General features: G+C 51.6%; 1 protein-coding gene across 1 annotated transcript in view; it reads right to left on the bottom strand.

The window, feature by feature from the left end:
* The window catches only part of TMEM167B (transmembrane protein 167B), a 78,355-nt gene extending 70,198 nt beyond the window's left edge, over positions 1–8,157 (bottom strand). The window contains exon 1 of the mRNA XM_066600337.1: positions 8,036–8,157. Within this exon, the coding sequence (XP_066456434.1) occupies positions 8,036–8,090 (55 nt within the window). The 5' untranslated portion in view covers positions 8,091–8,157. The remainder of the gene's footprint in view (positions 1–8,035) is intronic.
* Positions 8,158–26,274: the final 18,117 nt, after the last annotated feature.

A 26,274-nucleotide genomic window follows, 5' to 3' on the forward strand; every position in this document is an offset into this window, starting at 1 on the left:
TAACGTAGACACGGGTGTCTACATTGTTGCAATTTGTTTATCAGTTATTTTGCACTGAATGTAATGAAGAAAACCGCCTCATTTACCGGAAGTGATGATCGCTAGCAAAAAAAAAACCTCTCTAAAAAGCGAGCGTTTGAGCGATAATCGTATCTAAAAGCGCGGCCATCATGCACTTTTCGTGCACTGCTAGCTGATTGTTAAATTCTGGTCAACCTAAAAATCGTTGTGCGGTCTTATGAGGACCGCGCGTCGAGTTCTCCGTGAGTAGTGCTGATAGCATTGTTTGCCATCGGAGAACAAAGGAGCTGAATGGAGATAAGAGCCCTCCGGCTATTAACTGTATTCAGCTAAAAGCTTCATTTGCACGCTAATAAGCTATTAAGTAGTGGAGTAGCTACTTAATAGTTTATGCAAAATGATTGCTCAAAGTTGTCACTCAAACTGCCTTTATTTATTAAAACAATTTAAGTAAAATATCTGGCTCTGTGTATTATTCCACGCCTCACCACTCTCAACTACAAATTGTGCCCAAGGGCACTGGCGTCCAAACAAAACAGATCACAATTAAACGCCAGCCACAAATAATAAAATTAGCGCTCACCATAGCGATTTGCGGCGGCACTACACATCACAGGGGCACACCAAAGAAAAATATATATACACACACACACACACACACACACACACACACACACACACACACACACACACACACGTATATATATCTACATATACACACAAACACACACAGTATTATTGCATCTTGACGCCAACTTACCAACACCACGTGGGAGCACAGTGCCAGAGAGCCTACAGCAGAAGCGTGGGGCACAGCGCGGGAACGAAATACAGGAGCTGAGAGCAGAGGGCCGGGGAGCACAGTTAATGGCTTGGGAGCTGAGACGACAGAGTTATACTGGCGTGGCAGGACCTGCAGCCAACCCATCTTTTCAAGCCAATCAGATACAGGGGGCGTCACCCCCATCACCCTTGTCTCTACCTGGTTCCTGGTGGCGTCAAGATACAATACCACCCATTGACACTTGCATTTTTATATACAATGCAAACAAATCTATTTATATACCAGACAGAACAATCTGTATATTTACCTTCCCCCAATGTGGTTCCAATGGCGGGTATACCGGCTGCTCTCAGTAGCTTCAGCAATAACAGTCCTTTATGGGGCCCTCCTGCATACATGGGCCCCTGATGTCTCCCCAGATCTGCTGCCATGAACAGAGGGAGGGCCGTTGAGAGAGCGGACCAGGCTCTCACCCTGCAGTTGCTTCTCGCCACTTCCTCCTCAACCCCGCTCTCCTTGCACCAGATTGTGTTTTCTGCAGGCTTCTTCCCTCCTCCACAGGCCATTGTCAAGGCGATATTGGCACTCATCTATTTTTGTCTGCTCTACTCAGACAGAACAAGCCGATAGAAGATCTCATACTAACAACAGCATGGAGGGTGAGAGAACTTGCTGCACAGCCAGCGGGTCACATAAAATAAGGTGACGGACGGATTCAGCCCACGGGTTTTGTGTTTGACATTTATGCTTTAGACAGTGTTCACATATGCTGCCGTTTTGCTGGGTATTTTGGTGTAGATCTGCAGCAGATTTCAATCAGTTTGAATTCAATTGAAAGGGTGAAATCTACTGCTGATCTGCATATAAATTATCATACTGGTCCTACGGACAAGTGGTTTGAAAAGTTAATGTTCATTTAAAGTCTACCTAACCTTTCAGAAGAAGCTGCCATGTATGTGCATGAGGGATAACACATTATCTGGCCATTAGGACTTGTATTCTGTACTATTACTCTTTTTTCACCTCTGCAGGGTGCATATCAGATTCTCTGTCCTCTGACTTGTGGGAGGTGCCCGTTGCTGTGCAGTGTTCTTTGTCAGGCCCCACATGGAATACTGTGTACAGTTCTGGACACCGCTGCTCAGTAAAGATGTTGCAGTGCTTGAGGGGGTTCAAAGAAGGGCAACTAAATTAATAATGGAATGAGAGGACTGGAATACCCAGAGACTAATCAAAATAAGGACTTTTCAGTCTGGAAAAAAAGCAACTAAGTGGCAATCAAATAACTATGTATAAATATATTAGGGGACAATACAAGGATCTCTCCCATGATCTGTTTATACCCAGGACTGCGTCGGTAACAAGAGGGCATCCTCTATGTCTAGAAAAAAGCAGGTTTCATCACTAACACAGAAGGGGGTTCTTTACTGTAAGAGCGGTGAGACTGTGGAACTCTATGCCCAAGTACATGGTTATGGCAAAATCTATTGAGGAGTTTAAGAGGGAATAGACATCTTTCTTGAGTGGAAAGATATTACAGGATATAGACATTAGGTGACCAGCGGGTTTGTAGTTCCGGGTCTTATATTGAGATAGGATCTATCAAAGGTTGATCTAGGAATTATTATTATTGCCATTACAGAGTCGGGAAGGATTTTTTCCCTAAATAGGCTAATTGGCTTCTGCCTCTGAGTTTTTGCCTTCCTCTGGATCAACTAGGCATTGAAAACAGGCTGAACTAGATGAACATAGTCTTCATTCAGCCTAACATACTATGTTACTATAGACTGAGTAATGAACTGCTGATTTGTCTCTAAATGTCTAACACAGACAACAAAATCATGCACTGTATACAGCAAAGGCAAGCAGTGCAGATGTGATTTCTGTAGCTAACACACACTAAACAGTGACCAAGTATAAGCTTGTAAGTAGTGTGTCTGTGCAAGTGTCTCTTTCCATCCTCCACCCTCACTTATGCCAAGAGCAGACTGGTCATCAATCCCATCAAGAGAAATCCCAGTGGGCCAGTTGGGTCCGTCAGCAGGAGTGGATATTTTATTTTACAACTAGCTTGCGCGTTGCTGCTAAGACAGACAGACATACATTCGTTTTTATATATCTAGATAACAACCAATCACAGCGCAGCTTTTTTAGGTTACCTCAGTGGTATAATATATAACAACCAATCACAGCGCAGCTTTTTTAGGTTACCTCAGTGGTATAATATATAACAACCAATCACAGCGCAGCTTTTTTAGGTTACCTCAGTGGTATAATATATAACAACCAATCACAGCGCAGCTTTCATGTTACCTCAGCTTTATAATATATAACACCCAATCACAGCGCAGCTCATATCTTACCTTAGCAGTATAAAATATAACAACCAATCACAGTGCAGCTTTCATGTTATGTCAGCAGTAGGAGAAACAACAACCAATCACAGCGCAACTTTTATTCTGCCTCAGCAATATAAAAAATAGTAACGAATCACAGCGCAGCATTCATTTTACCTCAGCGGTATAATATATAGCAACCAATCACAGCACAGCTTTTATTTTACCTCAGCATTCTCAATATCCAGGAATTGTCTTGTGATACGTTCGGCGGATGTACCATTTTGTAGTTGAACACGCATCCCGTTGCTCGTAATGCCTTTTGCTTTTGTGCTTGAGATGGAAATCAAACGATCTTTGTCTGGGGGGGCATAACTGTCGACGACGCTCGCGCGCGCCACCTATCGTAGGATAGATGTACTATGCCAGTAATATTCCCAGGAGTGTACTCAACAACTTCCCATTAACTTTTCCTATTTATGACATAATCAATGCTCGTGCCAAATTTCAAGTTTCTATTACATCAGGAAGCGAGAAAATTAGATTCCGTACGTAAAATTTGGACGCCAATTCTTTTGCGCCTAGAATTGAATAATCGAGTTGGGACCCATTAGCGTTTCCTATTTGTGACATATTCAATGCCCGTGCCAAATTTCAAGTTTCTATGTGAGAAAATTACATTCCGTACGCAAAATTTGGACGCTAACTCTTTTGCGCATAGAATTGAATAATCGAGTTGGGACCCATTAGCTTTTCCTATTTATGACATAATCAATGCTCGTGCCAAATTTCACGTTTCTATGACATTGGGAAGCGAGAGAATTCGATTCCGTACGTAAAATTTGGACGCTAATTCTTTGGTGATTACAATTGAATAATCGAGTTGGGACCCATTCGCTTTTCCTATTTATGACAATCAATACTCGTGACAAATTTCCTGTTTCTACGACATTGGGAAGTGAGAGAATTTGTGGCAGTGATGGAAATCGAACGATCTACGTGGGGGGCGTAACTGTCGACGACGCTCACACGCGCGCCATTTATCGTAGGATAGTTGTACTATGCCTATAATCTTCCCAGGAGTGTAGTCAACAACTTCCCAAAGTTTCATGGCTATCGGATGAATGGTGTAGTAGCGCATAAAGGACAAACACACACACAGACAGGCATACATTCATATATATATATATATATATATATATATATATATATATATATATATATATATATATATATATATATATATATATATATATAGACTATAATTGTGGATTTGCACTAAAATGAAAAAATAGTTATGCTCACCTGTGTTATTCCTCCCACTCCTGGTATCTGGTTCCCCACTAACATCCAGGTATAGCGATCACATGACAAACACGATTGCTTTGGCCAATTTTCGGCCTTAGTGTTGGTGAGGCCAGGTACTAGCCACACCAATCAAATAATCATGCTACCTGAAGTCAAACCGGGAACCAGTGTGCTGAAACTGCAGAGATGAGAAGGAAGGATAAACAGGGGGATACTAGCACTGAGTGACACACCATAGGTGTCATAATATAATGTACCATGAATGGGAAGATGGTGTAAGGGTTTGGAAACCACAGCCAAGTGGTCAGAAAAGTGACAAGCCGGTCCCCAACTGTACGCTCTCATTTTTGCAACTAGCACACATAAAAATAGTTATAAATGAATTCCTATCCAAACATAAATCAGCTAGACCAAAGACAAACTTCGAGAATGTCTTATTAGAGGACAAACCCAGCGCCAGGAGAATTTCCAATATTAGGAAGAACTTTATAGCCCCTCCAATATATACCAAACCAACCTTCCTAATATCATGGGAAAAGGAATTAAAGATCACATTATCCATGACAGACACTAAATTAATCCTAAAGCTGGCTTACGGTTTATCCCCCTGTGTTCTGATGCAAAAAAGTCATTATAAACTACTAGTCCGTTGGTACAAAACCCTCCAATGGCTTCACGACTACAAACTAGCCCCCAACAACAAGTGCTGGAGATGCAACTCCGCAATAGGCTCCTACCTACACATTTGGTGGGAATGCCCGGGAATCACTCCTTTTTGGAAGGAGATAGAAAAAGATTTAAGAGTTTTCACACCTAATATAATTATCTTACCGGAGATGGTCTTTCTTTGGAAACCCTCCCCACATTTCCATCCATATAGAAACAAACTAATAGCATTTCTATTAGACACCGCTAAAGCACTGATTCCCCTTAACTGGCTTCAACAAAATCCTCCCTCCATAACTCAATGGAAAGAAAAAGTAGACATGATATGCAGTATGGAACAGCTGACAAGCTGGTCAAGAGGCACCCACGAAGATTTCATCCTAACATGGCACCCTTGGAGGGAAGCGAGGAAGGAACAGTAGGATTAATAGAATTCTTACCGTTTGACCCACAATCCGGAAGTAAGACGATAACCCCGTACAACAACAGGGGAGGATGGGAGCTGCGGTTGGGTTCGGACCTCAGGCGTTGAATGAGGGGATACAACTCCATCCCTCGGCGGGAGGAGAGACGGGGCGAGGGAGAGAGCGATCCAGGTGAATTCAGAACCTCACCTATAGTAGTCCACACACCTTTTTCGTATTACCACCCCCCCCCCCAGCCTTTCCCCTCTTCCCTCCCCGTTGCCCCTTTTTCTATCTTACGTGTTAGATAGTCAAGTTACAAAGTTAGATTTAAGATCAAGATGCGATACATATCTACAAGAGCGATTCCGAAGATAGAGGTTCCTCCCGGGTGTCAACCACCAGAACCTGGCAGTAAATAAGTGGGAGCTCCCTGACTCCATTATAGCCAGACCTGAGTTCCAACAATCCCCTAACCCATAGCTTTATAACCTATAAGATTACAGCCTTCCCGGGCACATTGTCTCTTATAGACCAGAGAAACTCGGCGCGGGGCACCTTGAGAGAAGCCTCTGACATGTATTTTATGTACAATTTAGGAATAAATTACTGCCTGCTTTGTATTGCATACTATGTGGAAAAGTATATTGGAAACTTAATAAAAAACATCTGATTAAAAAAAAAAAAAAAAAAAAAAAAGAAAAGTGACAAGCTGTGAATGGGAGAAGTTGTCATATCAATGAGGGCCAGATGGTGAAGAAAAAGGGAACGGGGAGAGAGCTGCCCATAGTACAGCTGATTGGTGCCCAGGTGTGTACAAATACAACATACCTTACCATAATGAGACATTCCTGAAAAGTTGGGTGACAAGTAATGAAGTTATCATTACATTGTCACTCAGCTCTTCCAGGATCCTGAATGGCAACTGCATTTCAACCACATAAATCGCTATAACTAGTCAAACATGGCATTCAGGGTTCCTGGAAAGCTGGGTGACAAGTAATAGGATCACCGTTACATTTACACTTAGCTGTCCCTGGTGCCCAGATGGCAGGCTGACCAAGTGGTATATACTTCATTTCGAGGAGGTACTACTGCTCTTTACCGAGGTGCGTCTTATAAATCGAAAAATACAGTAATTATTTAGTCCTAATAGGAACATTGTATAATCAATACAGCAAGGAATTATTCCCTGTGAGTCAAAAGTTTCCGCCCACCATCGTGCTCGCCCGTGTATAGCCATCCTAAGGCTTTTCTGCTGTATGACGCCATCTGGGAAAGTTCAAGCTTCTGATGTAAATCCTCACTAGAAATACTCCAGTTCCATTAAAAGATACTCCTCTATTTGTAGCAGAAATGTAATAATACATATAAGATTTTTTTAAAATGCACCCGATGCGGTTCAAGTAAAAATGGCCCCTTGATCACAGCTATACAGACAAACAAAATGACACCTTAAAACCACAAACACCCAATCACGTGAGTACTAGCGGGCTGCCGTGTGCCCCAACATATAGGCCAATCACGTAAGTACTAGCATGCGAAGTGCGCCCCAACATACCAGGTAATTACATAAATACTAGCATGGCGCCGTGCGCTTAAGCATACGGGCCAGTCACGCAACTACTAGCGTGGCGCTATGCGCCCCAATGGGCGTGACAGGCACACAGGTAATAGCATGACACCATATGTTTCAACATACAGATCAACCACGAAAGTGCTAGTGTGGCGCCATGCGCCCCAACATGTAAGCTAATCACAGGAGTCTTAGCTAGCGCCGTGCGCCCCAACATGTGTGATAGCACATAACGTTACAATGTGTCTGAATATACACACTATTATACAGCATTCTCCAGTCACCTCTGACAAGTTTCTGAAGCCCTTCTATCCGCAGAGCTTCTAGAACTCAGCACGGCCTGCGAGGGGACGACATCAAGTCACACGGGGTGACCGGCGAGGGGAACGACCCCAAAACACACGGGGCGCGCCGGCGAGGGGAACGACCCCAAGACACACGGGGCGCGCCGGCGAGGGGAACGACCCCAAGACACACGGGGCGCGCCGGCGAGGGGAACGACCCCAAGACACACGGGGCGCGCCGGCGAGGGGAACGACCCCAAGACACACGGGGCGCGCCGGCGAGGGGAACGACCCCAAGACACACGGGGCGCGCCGGCGAGGGGAACGACCCCAAGACATACGGGCGCGTCGGCGAGGGGAACGACCCCAAGACATACGGGCGCGTCGGCGAGGGGAACGACCCCAAGACATACGGGCGCGCCGGCGAGGGGACGGCCACATCACTCACTGGGCGGAAGGCGAGAAGTCGGCCCTATTATACACTGGGCGGAAGGCGAGAAGTCGGCCCTATCATACACGGGGCGGAAGGCGAAAAGACAGTCGCATCACACACTGGACGAACGGCCCTAGCATACACGGGGTGGACGGCAAAAAGACAGCCGCATCACGCACGGAGCGGGCAACCACATTTACTGCAGCCCCACCAGCTCGCATACCGTTAGTCATAGTGCAGGTCTTCTCTTCGTGTTCGCATATATTGCTCTTCAGCATTCACCTAGCGCTGCCGATTCCAGCCACCTCATTGGCTATTCTGCAGCACGTGGGTTCTCAGCGTGCACTCGGATGCATATTTGGTATTTCAGCCGCACTTCAGTAGCTGTCAGCGATTCCAGCGACCTGATTGGTTGTTGGGTACACACCTCCCTTTGGAGCCGTGCACGAGTGCTACTTCACAAGAGCCACGGGGGTTTAGGGTTTAGGCTTAGGTTTAGGTCGGCTGCACACGGCCGGCCGTGATGGGTTCCGCGGCGGAGCCCGTCACGGCGCCCCGCAGAGACCCCCAAACTTACCTGCAGATCCGGCGTCCTCGCTCCCGCATGGCGCTTCGGCGTCACATGACGTGGCCGGCCACATCATATGATGCGGCGGCGGTAGGCGGGGAAGCGGTTTCACGCTATCTTCCGCTGTGCTACAGCTGCAATGGAAGCCGTCTGCGCGTACACCTGCAGTAAATAGAGGTCGGGTGATTTTTTTGCGGTGCGGAATTCCGCGGTGGAATTCCACACCGTGAGCACTGAGCTATTAGGTTCAATAGAACCTAATAGCTGCGGGCAACGCAGCGATTTCTGCCACGAATTACGCGGCGGAAATCCGTTCGTGGAAAGGAACCGTTAGGCCTCCTTCCCTCGGACAAATTTCCACCGCGTAATACGTGGCGAAAATCCGCCACATTGCCCGCAGCTATTAGGTTTTATTGAACCTAATAGCTCAATGCTCACAGTGCGGAATTCCATCACGGAATTCCGCACCGTGAATTCACCCAACCTCACCCGTGGCATGCTTTATTTGCCGCAGGTGTACGCGCGGACGGCTTCCATTGCAGCCAATGGAAGCCGTCCGTCACGCTATCTTCTGGAAGATAGCGTGAAACCGCTTCCCCGCCCACCACCGGCGCGTCATGTGACGCTGTGGACGCGTCACATGACGCTGCGGCTGCCGGTGGGCAGGGAAGCGTCATGCAGGACGGAAAACGCCGAATCCGCAGGTAAGTATTGGGGTCTCTGGGGGGCACCGTGACGGGCTGGCCTTAGGGTTAGGGTTAGGTTTAGGGTTACATTTAGGGTTAGGGTTTGGGTTTAGGGTTAGGGTTACAGTTTAGGGTTAAAGGGGTTGTCCCGCGAAAGCAAGTGGGGTTATATACTTCTGTATGGCCATATTAATGCACTTTGTAATGTACATTGTGCATTAATTATGAGCCATACAGAAGTTATTCACTTATCTGCTCCGTTGCTAGCGTCCTCGTCTCCATGGTGCCGTCTAATTTCAGCGTCTAATCGCCCGATTAGACGCGCTTGCGCAGTCCAGTCTTCTTTCTTCTGAATGGGGCCGCTCGTGCCGGAGAGCGGCTCCTCGTAGCTCCGCCCCATCACGTGTGCCGATTCCAGCCAATCAGGAGGCTGGAATCGGCAATGGAACGCACAGAGCCCACGGTGCACCATGGGAGAAGACCTGCGGTCCACCGTGGGTGAAGATCCCGGCGGCCATCTTACTAAGGTAAGTAAAAAGTCGCAGCAGCGCCGGGATTCGGGTAAGTACCGGACGTTTTTTTTTTTACCCCTGCATCGGGTTTGTCTCGCGCCGAACGGGGGGCCTATTGAATACAAAAAAAACCCGTTTCGGCGCGGGACAACCGCTTTAAGGTTGGGGTTACTTGCCGACCCTTCTACGGCCCTGCTTTCCTATTTAACGGGGCGGCCACTCGTGCACATCTCCAAAGGGGGTGTGTACCCAACAACCAATCAGGTCGCTGGAATCTCTCACCGCTACTGAAGTGCGGCTGAAAAACCAAATATGCCACGCGGACACACTTCTTCAGCCGTGTACGATGAGCTGTGCACGCGGATCATGTGATCTGTGACATCATCTTGCCGTTGAATTGGCCGCGTATTCCGCAGCACTATTTGCCTGGAGAGGAACCTGATGCTTGGACGACTTTTCTACAAGTTACAACTTACGCAACCTGACTTTTTTGCACCTTTTTTCAAAAATACGTGTGGAGACGCCACCTGAGATTTGTGCGCTACGTGTGGAGACGCCACCTGAGATTTGTGCGCTACGTGTGGAGGCGCCACCTGAGATTTGTGCTCTACGTGTGGAGACGCCACCTGAGATTTGTGCGCTACGTGTGGAGACGCCACCTGAGATTTGTGCGCTACGCGTGGAGACGCCACTTGGGATTTGTGCGCTACGCGTGGAGAGTACGCCACCTGAGATTTGTGCGCTACGTGGGGAGACGCCATCTGAGATTTGTGCGCTCCGTGTTGAGACGCCACCTGAAATTTGTGCGCTACGTGTGGAGAGTATGCCACCTGAGATTTGTGTGGTGCGTGTGGAGACGCCACTTGAGATTTGTGTGCTACGTGTGGTGTGTACGCCACCTGAGATTTGTGCGCTAAGTGTGGAGACGCCACCTAAGATTTGTGCGCTACGTGTGGATACGCCACCTGAGATTTGTGCGCTACGCGTGGAGAGTAGTCCACCTGTGATTTGTGCGCTACGTGTGGAGACGCCACCTGCGATTTGTGCGCTACGCGTGGAGACGCTACCTGAGATTTGTGCGCTACCTGTGGAGAGTACGCCACCTAAGATTTGTGCGCTACGTGTGTAGACGCCATCTGAGATTTGTGCGCTACGTGTGAAGACGCTACCTGAGATTTGTGCGCTACGTGTGGAGAGTACGCCACGTTAGATTTGTGCGCTACGTGTGGAGAGTACGCCACCTAAGATTTGTGCGCTACGTGTGGAGACGCCACCTGAGATTTGTGCGCTACGTGTGGAGAGTACGCCACCTGAGATTTGTGCGCTACGTGTGGAGAGTATGCCACCTGAGATTTGTGCGCTACGTGTGGACAGTATGCCACCTGTGATTTGTGCGCTACGAGTGGAAAGTACGCCACCTGAGATTTGTGCGCTACATGTGGAGACGCCACCTGATATTTGTGCGCTACGTGTGGAGTGTACGCCACCTGAGATTTGTGCGCTATGCGTGGAGACTCCACCTGAGATTTGTGCGCTACGCGTGGAGATGCCAGCTGAGATTTGTGCGCTTCGTGTGGAGAATACTCCACCTGAGATTTGTGCGCTACGTGTGGAGCTGCCACCTGAGATTTGTGCACTACGTGTGGAGAGTACGCCACCTGAGATTTGTGCGCTACATGTGGAGACGTCACCTGAGATTTGTGCACTACGTGTGGAGAGTACGCCACCAGATTTGTGCGCTACCTGTGGAGACGTCACCTCAGATTTGTGCGCTACGTGTGGAGACGCCACCTGAGACTTGTGCGCTACGTGTGGAGAGTACGACACCTGAGATTTGTGCGCTATTTGTGGAGATGCCACCTGATATTTGTGCGCTACGTGTGGAGACGCCACCTGAGATTTGTGCGCTACGCGTGGAGAGTACTCCACCTGAGATTTGTGCGCTACGTGTGGACAGTATGCAACCTGAAATTTGTGCGCTACGTGTGGAGACGCCACCTGAGATTTGTGTGCTACGTGTGGAGAGTATGCCACCTGAGATTTGTGCGCTACATGTGGAGACGCCACCTGGGATTTGTGCGCTACGTGTGGAGAGTACGCCACATGAGATTTGTGCGCTATACGTGGAGACGCTACCTGAGATTTGTGCGCTACGCGTGGAGACGCCACCTGAGATTTGTGCGCTACGTGTGGAGACGTCACCTGAGATTTGTGCACTACGTGTGGAGAGTACGCCACCTGAGATTTGTGCGCTACATGTGGAGACGTCACCTGAGATTTGTGCACTACGTGTGGAGAGTACGCCACCAGATTTGTGCGCTACCTGTGGAGACGTCACCTCAGATTTGTGCGCTACGTGTGGAGACGCCACCTGAGACTTGTGCGCTACGTGTGGAGAGTACGACACCTGAGATTTGTGCGCTATTTGTGGAGATGCCACCTGATATTTGTGCGCTACGTGTGGAGACGCCACCTGAGATTTGTACGCTACGCGTGGAGAGTACTCCACCTGAGATTTGTGCGCTACGTGTGGACAGTATGCAACCTGAAATTTGTGCGCTACGTGTGGAGACGCCACCTGAGATTTGTGTGCTACGTGTGGAGAGTATGCCACCTGAGATTTGTGCGCTACATGTGGAGACGCCACCTGGGATTTGTGCGCTACGTGTGGAGAGTACGCCACATGAGATTTGTGCGCTATACGTGGAGACGCTACCTGAGATTTGTGCGCTACGCGTGGAGACGCCACCTGAGATTTGTGCGCTACGTGTGGAGACGTCACCTGAGTTTTGTGCGCTGTGAGCGTGTTAAATGACGCGGTCGGCCCGTCACATTACGCTGCGGCTGGCGGTGGGCAGGGAAATGTGATGCGGGACGGAAGACGCCGGATCCGCAGGTAAGTATTGGGGTCTCCGGGGGGCACCGTGACGGGCTCCGCCGCAGAATTCCTGAAATTTGTGCGCTACGTGTGGATAGTACGCCACCTGAGATTTGTGCGCTACGCGTGGAAAGTACGCCACCTGAAATTTGTGCGCTATTTGTGGAGATGCCACCTTATATTTGTGCGCTACGTGTGGAGACGCCACCTGAGATTTGTGCGCTACGTGTGGAGCGTACGCCACCTGAGATTTGTGCGCTATGCGTAGAGACGCCATCTGAGATTTGTGCGGTCCGCGTGGAGACGCCAGCTAAGATTTGTGCTCTACGTGTGGAGAGTACGCCACCTGAGATTTGTGCGCTATGCGTGAAGACGCCACCTGAGATTTGTGCGCTACGCGTGGAGACGCCAGCTGAGATTTGTGCTCTACGTGTGGAGAGTACGCCACCTGAGATTTGTGCGCTACTTGTGGAAAGTACGCCACCAGAGATTTGTGCGCTACATGTGGAGACGTCACCTGAGATTTGTGCGCTACGTGTGGAGACGCCACCTGAGACTTGTGCGCTACGTGTGGAGAGTACGCCACCTGAGATTTGTGCGCTATTTGTGGAGATGCCACCTGATATTTGTGCGCTACGTGTGGAGACGCCACCTGAGTCTTGTGCGCTACGCGTGGAGAGAACTCCACCTGAGATTTGTGCGCTACGTGTGGAGAGTACGCCACGTTAGATTTGTGCGCTACGTGTGGAGAGTACGCCACCTAAGATTTGTGCGCTACATGTGGAGACGCCACCTGAGATTTGTGCGCTACGTGTAGAGAGTACGCCATCTGAGATTTGTGCGCTACGTGTGGAGAGTATGCCTCCTGAGATTTGTGCGCTACGTGTGGACAGTATGCCACCTGTGATTTGTGCGCTACGAGTGGAAAGTACGCCACCTGAGATTTGTGCGCTACATGTGGAGACGCCACCTGATATTTGTGCGCTACGTGTGGAGCGTACGCCACCTGAGATTTGTGCGCTATGCGTGAAGACTCCACCTGAGATTTGTGCGCTACGCGTGGAGACGCCACCTGAGATTTGTGCGCTACGCGTGGAGACGCCAGCTGAGATTTGTGCGCTTCGTGTGGAGAATACTCCACCTCAGATTTGTGCGCTACGTGTGGAGCTGCCACCTGAGATTTGTGCACTACGTGTGGAGAGTACGCCACCTGAGATTTGTGCGCTACATGTGGAGACGTCACCTGAGATTTGTGCACTATGTGTGGAGAGTACGCCACCAGATTTGTGCGCTACCTGTGGAGACGTCACCTCAGATTTGTGCGCTACGTGTGGAGACGCCACCTGAGACTTGTGCGCTACGTGTGGAGAGTACGACACCTGAGATTTGTGCGCTATTTGTGGAGATGCCACCTGATATTTGTGCGCTACGTGTGGAGACGCCACCTGAGATTTGTGCGCTACGTGTGGAGAGTACGCCACCTGAGATTTGTGCGTTACGTGTGGAGAGTACTCCACCTGAGATTTGTGCGCTACGTGTGGAGAGTACCCCACCTGAGATTGGTGCGCTACGTGTTGAGAGTACGCCACCTGAGATTTGTGCGCTACGTGTGGAGAGTTCCCCACTTGAGATTTGTGCGCTACGTGTGGACAGTATGCCACCTGAGATTTGTGCGCTACGAGTGGAAAGTACGCCGCCTGAGATTTGTGCGCTATGCGTGGAGACGCCACCTGAGATTTGTGCGCTACGCGTGGAGACGCCAGCTGAGATTTGTGCGCTACGAGTGGAAAGTACGCCACCTGAAATTTGTGCGCTATTTGTGGAGATGCCACCTTATATTTGTGCGCTACGTGTGGAGACGCCACCTGAGATTTGTGTGCTACGTGTGGAGCGTACGCCACCTGAGATTTGTGCGCTATGCGTGGAGACGCCATCTGAGATTTGTGCGCTACGCGTGGAGACGCCAGCTGAGATTTGTGCTCTACGTGTGGAGAGTACGCCACCTGAGATTTGTGCGCTATGCGTGGAGACGCCACCTGAGATTTGTGCGCTACGCGTGGAGACGCCAGCTGAGATTTGTGCTCTACATGTGGAGAGTACGCAACCTGAGATTTGTGCGCTACTTGTGGAAAGTACGCCACCAGAGATTTGTGCGCTACATGGAGAGACGTCACCTGAGATTTGTGCGCTTCGTGTGGAGACGCCACCTGAGACTTGTGCGCTACGTGTGGAGAGTACGCCACCTGAGATTTGTGCGCTATTTGTGGAGATGCCACCTGATATTTGTGCGCTACGTGTGGAGACGCCACCTGAGTCTTGTGCGCTACGTGTGGAGAGTACTCCACCTGAGATTTGTGCGCTACGTGTGGAGAGTACGCCACGTTAGATTTGTGCGCTACGTGTGGAGAGTACGCCACCTAAGATTTGTGCGCTACGTGTGGAGACGCCACCTGAGATTTGTGCGCTACGTGTGGAGAGTACGCCACCTGAGATTTGTGCGCTACGTGTGGAGAGTATACCACCTGAGATTTGTGCGCTACGTGTGGACAGTATGCCACCTGTGATTTGTGCGCTACGAGTGGAAAGTACGCCACCTGAGATTTGTGCGCTACATGTGGAGACGCCACCTGATATTTGTGCGCTACGTGTGGAGCGTACGCCACCTGAGATTTGTGCGCTATGCGTGGAGACTCCACCTGAGATTTGTGCGCTACGCGTGGAGACGCCACCTGAGATTTGTGCGCTACGCGTGGAGACCCCAGCTGAGATTTGTGCGCTTCGTGTGGAGAATACTCCACCTGAGATTTGTGCGCTACGTGTGGAGCTGCCACCTGAGATTTGTGCACTACGTGTGGAGAGTACGCCACCTGAGATTTGTGCGCTACCTGTGGTGACGTCCCCTCAGATTTGTGCGCTACGTGTGGAGACGCCACCTGAGTCTTGTGCGCTACGTGTGGAGAGTACGACACCTGAGATTTGTGCGCTATTTGTGGAGATGCCACCTGATATTTGTGCGCTACGTGTGGAGACGCCACCTGAGATTTGTGCGCTACATGTGCAGAGTCCGCCACCTGAGATTTGTGCGCTCTGCGTGGAGAGCACGCCACCAGAGATTTTTGCGCTATGTGTGGAGAGTACTCCACCTGAGATTTGTGCGCTACGTGAGGAGAGTACGCCACCTGAGATTTTTGCGCTATGTGTGGAGAGTACGCCACCTGAGATTTGTGCGCTACATGTGGAGAGACCACCTGAGATGTGTGCGCTACGTGTGGAGACGCCACCTGAGATTTGTGCGCTACTTGTGGAGAGGACGCCACCTGAGATTTGTGCGCTACGTGTGGAGACGCTCCTGAGATTTGTGCGCTACTTGTGGAGACGCCACTTGAGATTTGTGTGCTACGCGTGGAGAGTACGCCGCCTGAGATTTGTGCGCTACGTGTGGAGAGTACGCCACCAGAGATTTGTGCGCTACGTGTGGAGAGTACGCCACCAGAGATTTGTGCGCTACGTGTGGAGAGTACGCCACCTAAGATTTGTGCGCTACGTGTGGAGATGCCCCCTGAGATTTGTGCGCTATGCGTGGAGAGTATGCCACCTGAGATTTGTGCGCTATGTGTGGAGAGTACGCCACCTGAGGTTTGTGCGCTACGTGTGGAGATGCCATCTGATATTTCTGCGCTACGTCTGGAGACACCACTTGAGATTTGTGCACTGCGTGTGGAGAGTACGCCACCTGAGATTTGTGCGCTATGCGTGGAGACGCCACCTGAGATTTGTGCGCTACGCGTGGAGACTCCACCTGTGATTTGTGCGCTATGCGTGGAGACGCCACCTGGGATTTGTGCGCTACGCGTGGAGACGCCACCTGGGATTTGTGCGCTACATGTGCAGAGTCCGCCACCTGAGATTTGTGCGCTCCGTGTGGAGAGTACACCACCTGAGATTTGTGCGCTACGTGTGGAGAGTACGCCACCAGAGATTTGTGCGCTACATGTGGAGACGTCACCTGAGATTTGTGCGCTACGTGTGCAGACGCCACCTGAGACTTGTGCTCAACGTTTGGAGAGTACGCCACCTGAGATTTGTGCGCTACGTCAGGAGAGTACGCCACCTGAGATTTGTGCGGTACGTCAGGAGAGTACGCCACCTGAGATTTGTGCGCTGCGAGTGGAAAGTACGCCACCTGAGATTGGTGCGCTATTTGTGGAGATGCCACCTGATATTTGTGCGCTACGCGTGCAGAGTACGCCACTTGATATTTGTGCGCTACGTGTGGAGAGTACTCCACCTGAGATTTGTGCGTTACGTGTGGAGAGTACTCCACCTGAGATTTGTGCGCTACGTGTGGAGAGTACGCCACCTGAGGTTTGTGCGCTACGTGTGGAGATGCCATCTGATATTTCTGCGCTACGTCTGGAGACACCACTTGAGATTTGTGCACTGCGTGTGGAGAGTACGCCACCTGAGATTTGTGCGCTATGCGTGGAGACGCCACCTGAGATTTGTGCGCTACGCGTGGAGACTCCACCTGTGATTTGTGCGCTATGCGTGGAGACGCCACCTGGGATTTGTGCGCTACGCGTGGAGACGCCACCTGGGATTTGTGCGCTACATGTGCAGAGTCCGCCACCTGAGATTTGTGCGCTCCGTGTGGAGAGTACACCACCTGAGATTTGTGCGCTACGTGTGGAGAGTACGCCACCAGAGATTTGTGCGCTACATGTGGAGACGTCACCTGAGATTTGTGCGCTACGTGTGCAGACGCCACCTGAGACTTGTGCTCAACGTGTGGAGAGTACGCCACCTGAGATTTGTGCGCTACGTCAGGAGAGTACGCCACCTGAGATTTGTGCGCTACGTCAGGAGAGTACGCCACCTGAGATTTGTGCGCTGCGAGTGGAAAGTACGCCACCTGAGATTGGTGCGCTATTTGTGGAGATGCCACCTGATATTTGTGCGCTACGCGTGCAGAGTACGCCACTTGATATTTGTGCGCTACGTGTGGAGAGTACTCCACCTGAGATTTGTGCGTTACGTGTGGAGAGTACTCCACCTGAGATTTGTGCGCTACGTGTGGAGAGTACCCCACCTGAGATTGGTGCGCTACGTGTTGAGAGTACGCCACCTGAGATTTGTGCGCTACATGTGGAGAGTTCCCCACTTGAGATTTGTGCGCTACGTGTGGACAGTATCCCACCTGAGATTTGTGCGCTATGCGTGGAGACGCCACCTGAGATTTGTGCGCTACGCGTGGAGACGCCAGCTGAGATTTGTGCGCTACGAGTGGAAAGTACGCCACCTGAAATTTGTGCGCTATTTGTGGAGATGCCACCTTATATTTGTGCGCTACGTGTGGAGACGCCACCTGAGATTTGTGCGCTACGTGTGGAGCGTACGCCACCTGAGATTTGTGCGCTATGCGTAGAGACGCCATCTGAGATTTGTGCGCTACGCGTGGAGACGCCAGCTAAGATTTGTGCTCTACGTGTGGAGAGTACGCCACCTGAGATTTGTGCGCTACGCGTGGAGACGCCAGCTGAGATTTGTGCTCTACGTGTGGAGAGTACGCCACCTGAGATTTGTGCGCTACTGGTGGAAAGTACGCCACCAGAGATTTGTGCGCTACATGTGGAGACGTCACCTGAGATTTGTGCGCTACGTGTGGAGACGCCACCTGAGACTTGTGCGCTACGTGTGGAGAGTACGCCACCTGAGATTTGTGCGCTATTTGTGGAGATGCCACCTGATATTTGTGCGCTACGTGTGGAGACGCCACCTGAGTCTTGTGCGCTACGTGTGGAGAGAACTCCACCTGAGATTTGTGCGCTACGTGTGGAGAGTACGCCACGTTAGATTTGTGCGCTACGTCTGGAGAGTACGCCACCTAAGATTTGTGCGCTACGTGTGGAGACGCCACCTGAGATTTGTGCGCTACGTGTAGAGAGTACGCCACCTGAGATTTGTGCGCTACGTGTGGAGAGTATGCCTCCTGAGATTTGTGCGCTACGAGTGGAAAGTACGCCACCTGAGATTTGTGCGCTACATGTGGAGACGCCACCTGATATTTGTGCGCTACGTGTGGAGCGTACGCCACCTGAGATTTGTGCGCTATGCGTGGAGACTCCACCTGAGATTTGTGCGCTACGCGTGGAGACGCCACCTGAGATTTGTGCGCTACGAGTGGAAAGTACGCCACCTGAAATTTGTGCGCTATTTGTGGAGATGCCACCTTATATTTGTGCGCTACGTGTGGAGACGCCACCTGAGATTTGTGCGCTACGTGTGGAGCGTACGCCACCTGAGATTTGTGCGCTATGCGTGGAGACGCCATCTGAGATTTGTGCGCTACGCGTGGAGACGCCAGCTGAGATTTGTGCTCTACGTGTGGAGAGTACGCCACCTGAGATTTGTGCGCTATGCGTGGAGACGCCACCTGAGATTTGTGCGCTACGCGTGGAGACGCCAGCTGAGATTTGTGCTCTACGTGTGGAGAGTACGCAACCTGAGATTTGTGCGCTACTTGTGGAAAGTACGCCACCAGAGATTTGTGCGCTACATGGAGAGACGTCACCTGAGATTTGTGCGCTTCGTGTGGAGACGGCATCTGAGACTTGTGCGCTACGTGTGGAGAGTACGCCACCTGAGATTTGTGCGCTATTTGTGGAGATGCCACCTGATATTTGTGCGCTACGTGTGGAGACGCCACCTGAGTCTTGTGCGCTACGTGTGGAGAGTACTCCACCTGAGATTTGTGCGCTACGTGTGGACAGTATGCCACCTGTGATTTGTGCGCTACGAGTGGAAAGTACGCCACCTGAGATTTGTGCGCTACATGTGGAGACGCCACCTGATATTTGTGCGCTACGTGTGGAGCGTACGCCACCTGAGATTTGTGCGCTATGCGTGGAGACTCCACCTGAGATTTGTGCGCTACGCGTGGAGACGCCACCTGAGATTTGTGCGCTACGCGTGGAGACGCCAGCTGAGATTTGTGCGCTTCGTGTGGAGAATACTCCACCTGAGATTTGTGCGCTACGTGTGGAGCTGCCACCTGAGATTTGTGCACTACGTGTGGAGAGTACGCCACCTGAGATTTGTGCGCTACATGTGGAGACGTCACCTGAGATTTGTGCACTACGTGTGGAGAGTACGCCACCAGATTTGTGCGCTACCTGTGGAGACGTCACCTCAGATTTGTGCGCTACGTGTGGAGACGCCACCTGAGACTTGTGCGCTACGTGTGGAGAGTACGACACCTGAGATTTGTGCGCTATTTGTGGAGATGCCACCTGATATTTGTGCGCTACGTGTGGAGACGCCACCTGAGATTTGTGCGCTACGTGTGGAGAGTACGCCACCTGAGATTTGTGCGCTACATGTGCAGAGTCCGCCACCTGAGATTTGTGCGCTCTGCGTGGAGAGCACGCCACCAGAGATTTTTGCGCTACGTGTGGAGAGTACTCCACCTGAGATTTGTGCGCTACGTGAGGAGAGTACGCCACCTGAGATTTTTGCGCTACATGTGGAGAGACCACCTGAGATGTGTGCGCTACGTGTGGAGACGCCACCTGAGATTTGTGCGCTACTTGTGGAGCGGACGCCACCTGAGATTTGTGCGCTACGTGTGGAGACGCTCCTGAGATTTGTGCGCTACTTGTGGAGACGCCACTTGAGATTTGTGTGCTACGCGTGGAGAGTACGCCGCCTGAGATTTGTGCGCTACGTGTGGAGAGTACGCCACCAGAGATTTGTGCGCTACGTGTGGAGAGTACGCCACCAGAGATTTGTGCGCTACGTGTGGAGAGTACGCCACCTAAGATTTGTGCGCTACGTGTGGAGATGCCCCCTGAGATTTGTGCGCTATGCGTGGAGAGTATGCCACCTGAGATTTGTGCGCTATGTGTGGAGAGTACGCCACCTGAGGTTTGTGCGCTACGTGTGGAGATGCCACCTGATATTTCTGCGCTACGTCTGGAGACACCACTTGAGATTTGTGCACTGCGTGTGGAGAGTATGCCACCTGAGATTTGTGCGCTATGCGTGGAGACGCCACCTGAGATTTGTGCGCTACGCGTGGAGACTCCACCTGTGATTTGTGCGCTATGCGTGGAGACGCCACCTGGGATTTGTGCGCTACGCGTGGAGACGCCACCTGGGATTTGTGCGCTACATGTGCAGAGTCTGCCACCTGAGATTTGTGCGCTCCGTGTGGAGAGTACACCACCTGAGATTTGTGCACTACGTGTGGAGAGTACGCCACCAGAGATTTGTGCGCTACATGTGGAGACGTCACCTGAGATTTGTGCGCTACGTGTGCAGACGCCACCTGAGACTTGTGCTCAACGTGTGGAGAGTACGCCACCTGAGATTTCTGCGCTACGTCAGGAGAGTACGCCACCTGAGATTTCTGCGCTACGTCAGGAGAGTACGCCACCTGAGATTTGTGCGCTGCGAGTGGAAAGTACGCCACCTGAGATTGGTGCGCTATTTGTGGAAATGCCACCTGATATTTGTGCGCTACGCGTGCAGAGTACGCCACTTGATATTTGTGCGCTACGTGTGGAGAGTACTCCACCTGAGATTTGTGCGTTACGTGTGGAGAGTACTCCACCTGAGATTTGTGCGCTACGTGTGGAGAGTACCCCACCTGAGATTGGTGCGCTACGTGCTGAGAGTACGCCACCTGAGATTTGTGCGCTACGTGTGGAGAGTTCCCCACTTGAGATTTGTGCGCTACGTGTGGACAGTATGCCACCTGAGATTTGTGCGCTACGAGTGGAAAGTACGCCGCCTGAGATTTGTGCGCTATGCGTGGAGACGCCACCTGAGATTTGTGCGCTACGCGTGGAGACGCCAGCTGAGATTTGTGCGCTACGAGTGGAAAGTACGCCACCTGAAATTTGTGCGCTATTTGTGGAGATGCCACCTTATATTTGTGCGCTACGTGTGGAGACGCCACCTGAGATTTGTGCGCTACGTGTGGAGCGTACGCCACCTGAGATTTGTGCGCTATGCGTGGAGACGCCATCTGAGATTTGTGCGCTATGCGTGGAGACGCCATCTGAGATTTGTGCGCTACGCGTGGAGACGCCAGCTGAGATTTGTGCTCTACGTGTGGAGAGTACGCCACCTGAGATTTGTGCGCTATGCGTGGAGACGCCACCTGAGATTTGTGCGCTACGCGTGGAGACGCCAGCTGAGATTTGTGCTCTACGTGTGGAGAGTACGCCACCTGAGATTTGTGCGCTACTTGTGGAAAGTACGCCACCAGAGATTTGTGCGCTATTTGTGGAGATGCCACCTGATATTTGTGCGCTACGTGTGGAGACGCCACCTGAGTCTTGTGCGCTACGTGTGGAGAGTACTCCACCTGAGATTTGTGCGCTACGTGTGGAGAGTACGCCACTGTAGATTTGTGCGCTACGTGTGGAGAGTACGCCACCTAAGATTTGTGCGCTACGTGTGGGGACGCCACCTGAGATTTGTGCGCTACGTGTAGAGAGTACGCCACCTGAGATTTGTGCGCTACGTTTGGAGAGTATGCCTCCTGAGATTTGTGCGCTACGTGTGGACAGTATGCCACCTGTGATTTGTGCGCTACGAGTGGACAGTACGCCACCTGAGATTTGTGCGCTACATGTGGAGACGCCACCTGATATTTGTGCGCTACGTGTGGAGCGTACGCCACCTGAGATTTGTGCGCTATGCGTGGAGACTCCACCTGAGATTTGTGCGCTACGCGTGGAGACGCCAGCTGAGATTTGTGCGCTTCGTGTGGAGAATACTCCACCTGAGATTTCTGCGCTACGTGTGGAGCTGCCACCTGAGATTTGTGCACTACGTGTGGAGAGTACGCCACCAGATTTGTGCGCTACCTGTGGAGACGTCACCTCAGATTTGTGCGCTACGTGTGGAGATGCCACCTGAGACTTGTGCGCTACGTGTGGAGAGTACGACACCTGAGATTTGTGCGCTATTTGTGGAGATGCCACCTGATATTTGTGCGCTACGTGTGGAGACGCCACCTGAGATTTGTGCGCTACGCGTGGAGAGTACTCCACCTGAGATTTGTGCGCTACGTGTGGACAGTATGCAACCTGAAATTTGTGCGCTACGTGTGGAGACGCCACCTGAGATTTGTGTGCTACGTGTGGAGAGTACGCCACCTGAGATTTGTGCGCTACATGTGGAGACGCCACCTGGGATTTGTGCGCTACGTGTGGAGAGTACGCCACATGAGATTTGTGCGCTATACGTGGAGACGCTACCTGAGATTTGTGCGCTACGCGTGGAGACGCCGCCTGAGATTTGTGCGCTACGTGTGGAGACGTCACCTGAGATTTGTGCGCTGTGGGCGTGTTACATGACGCGGTCGGCGCGTCACATTACGCTGCGGCTGGCGGTGGGCAGGGAAATGTGATGCGGGACGGAAGACGCCGGATCCGCAGGTAAGTATTGGGGTCTCCGGGGGGCACCGTGACGGGCTCCGCCGCAGAATTCCTGAAATTTGTGCGCTACGTGTGGATAGTACGCCACCTGAGATTTGTGCGCTACGTGTGGAGAGTACGCCACCTGGGATTTGTGCGCTACGTGTGGAGACGCCACCTGGTATTTGTGCGCTACATGTGCAGAGTCCGCCACCTGAGATTTGTGCGCTCCGTGTGGAGAGTACACCACCTGAGATTTGTGCGCTACGTGTGGAGAGTGTACGCCACCAGAGATTTGTGCGCTACATGTGGAGACGTCACCTGAGATTTGTGCGCTACGTGTGGAGAGTACGCCACCTGAGATTTGTGCGGTACGTCAGGAGAGTACGCCACCTGAGATTTTTGCGCTGCGAGTGGAAAGTACGCCACCTGAGATTTGTGCGCTATTTGTGGAGATGCCACCTGATATTTGTGCGCTACGCGTGCAGAGTACGCCACTTGATATTTGTGCGCTACGTGTGGAGAGTACTCCACCTGAGATTTGTGCGCTACGTGTGGAGAGTACTCCACCTGAGATTTGTGCGCTACGTGTGGAGAGTACCCCACCTGAGATTGGTGCGCTACGTGTTGAGAGTACGCCACCTGAGATTTGTGCACTACGTGTGGAGAGTACGCCACCAGATTTGTGCGCTACCTGTGGAGACGTCACCTCAGATTTGTGCGCTACGTGTGGAGATGCCACCTGAGACTTGTGCTCTACGTGTGGAGAGTACGACACCTGAGATTTGTGCGCTATTTGTGGAGATGCCACCTGATATTTGTGCGCTACGTGTGGAGACGCCACCTGAGATTTGTGCGCTACGCGTGGAGAGTACTCCACCTGAGATTTGTGCGCTACGTGTGGACAGTATGCAACCTGAAATTTGTGCGCTACGTGTGGAGACGCCACCTGAGATTTGTGTGCTGCGTGTGGAGAGTACGCCACCTGAGATTTGTGCGCTACATGTGGAGACGCCACCTGGGATTTGTGCGCTACGTGTGGAGAGTACGCCACATGAGATTTGTGCGCTATACGTGGAGACGCTACCTGAGATTTGTGCGCTACGCGTGGAGACGCCACCTGAGATTTGTGCGCTACGTGTGGAGACGTCACCTGAGATTTGTGCGCTGTGGGCGTGTTACATGACGCGGTCGGCGCGTCACATTACGCTGCGGCTGGCGGTGGGCAAGGAAATGTGATGCGGGACGGAAGACGCCGGATCCGCAGGTAAGTATTGGGGTCTCCGGGGGGCACCGTGACGGGCTCCGCCGCAGAATTCCTGAAATTTGTGCGCTACGTGTGGATAGTACGCCAGCTGAGATTTGTGCGCTACGTGTGGAGAGTACGCCACCTGGGATTTGTGCGCTACGTGTGGAGACGCCACCTGGTATTTGTGCGCTACATGTGCAGAGTCCGCCACCTGAGATTTGTGCGCTCCGTGTGGAGAGTACACCACCTGAGATTTGTGCGCTACGTGTGGAGAGTACGCCACCAGAGATTTGTGCGCTACATGTGGAGACGTCACCTGAGATTTGTGCGCTACGTGTGGAGAGTACGCCACCTGAGATTTGTGCGGTACGTCAGGAGAGTACGCCACCTGAGATTTTTGCGCTGCGAGTGGAAAGTACGCCACCTGAGATTTGTGCGCTATTTGTGGAGATGCCACCTGATATTTGTGCGCTACGCGTGCAGAGTACGCCACTTGATATTTGTGCGCTACGTGTGGAGAGTACTCCACCTGAGATTTGTGCGCTACGTGTGGAGAGTACTCCACCTGAGATTTGTGCGCTACGTGTGGAGAGTACCCCACCTGAGATTGGTGCGCTACGTGTTGAGAGTACGCCACCTGAGATTTGTGCGCTACGTGTGGAGAGTTCCCCACTTGAGATTTGTGCGCTACGTGTGGACAGTATGCCACCTGAGATTTGTGCGCTACGAGTGGAAAGTACGCTGCCTGAGATTTGTGCGCTATGCGTGGAGACGCCACCTGAGATTTGTTGCGCTACGCGTGGAGATGCCAGCTGAGATTTGTGCGCTACGTGTGGGGAGTACGCCACCTGAGATTTGTGCGCTACGTGTGGAGAGTACGCCACCAGAGATTTGTGCGCTACGTGTGGAGAGTACGCCACCAGAGATATGTGCGCTACGTGTGGAGAGTACGCCACCTGAGATTTGTGCGCTACGTGTGGAGAGTACGCCACCAGAGATTTGTGCGCTAGGTGTGGAGAGTACGCCCCCAGAGATTTGTGCGCTACGTGTGGAGACGCCACCTGAGATTTGTGCGCTATTTGTGGAGATGCCACCTGAGATTTGTGCGCTACGTGTGGAGAGTACGCCACATGAGATTTGTGCGCTATGCGTGGAGACGCCACCTGAGATTTGTGCGCTACTTGTGGAGACGCCACTTGAGATTTGTGCGCTACGTGTGGAGAGTACGCCACCTGAGATTTTTGCGCTACGTGTGGAGACGCCATCTGAGATTTGTGCGCTACGTGTGGAGATACCCCCTGAGATTTGTGCGCTATGCGTGGAGAGTTTGCCACCTGAGATTTGTGCACTATGTGTGGAGAGTACGCCACCTGAGGTTTGTGCGCTACGTGTGGAGAGTACGCCACCAGAGATTTGTGCGCTACGTGTGGAGACGCCATCTGAGATTTGTGCGCTACGTGTGGAGAGGACACCCCCTGAGATTTGTGCGCTATGCGTGGAGAGCACGCCACCAGAGATTTTTGCGCTACGTGTGGAGAGTACTCCACCTGAGATTTGTGCGCTACGTGAGGAGAGTACGCCACCTGAGATTTTTGCGCTATGTGTGGAGAGTACGCCACCTGAGATTTGTGCGCTACATGTGGAGAGACCACCTGAGATGTGTGCGCTACGTGTGGAGACGCCACCTGAGATTTGTGCGCTACTTGTGGAGAGGACGCCACCTGGGACTTGTGCGCTACGTGTGGAGACGCTCCTGAGATTTGTGCGCTACTTGTGGAGACGCCACTTAAGATTTGTGTGCTACGCGTGGAGAGTACGCCGCCTGAGATTTGTGCGCTACGTGTGGAGAGTACGCCACCTGAGATTTGTGCGCTACATGTGGAGAGACCACCTGAGATGTATGCGCTACGTGTGGAGACGCCACCTGAGATTTGTGCGCTACTTGTGGAGAGGACGCCACCTGGGATTTGTGCGCTACGTGTGGAGACGCTCCTGAGATTTGTGCGCTACTTGTGGAGACGCCACTTGAGATTTGTGTGCTACGCGTGGAGAGTACGCCGCCTGAGATTTGTGCGCTACGTGTGGAGAGTACGCCACCAGAGATTTGTGCGCTACGTGTGGAGAGTACGCCACCAGAGATTT

This window comes from Eleutherodactylus coqui, chromosome 4, assembly GCF_035609145.1.
Source record: "Eleutherodactylus coqui strain aEleCoq1 chromosome 4, aEleCoq1.hap1, whole genome shotgun sequence".
NCBI lineage: Eukaryota > Metazoa > Chordata > Amphibia > Anura > Eleutherodactylidae > Eleutherodactylus > Eleutherodactylus coqui.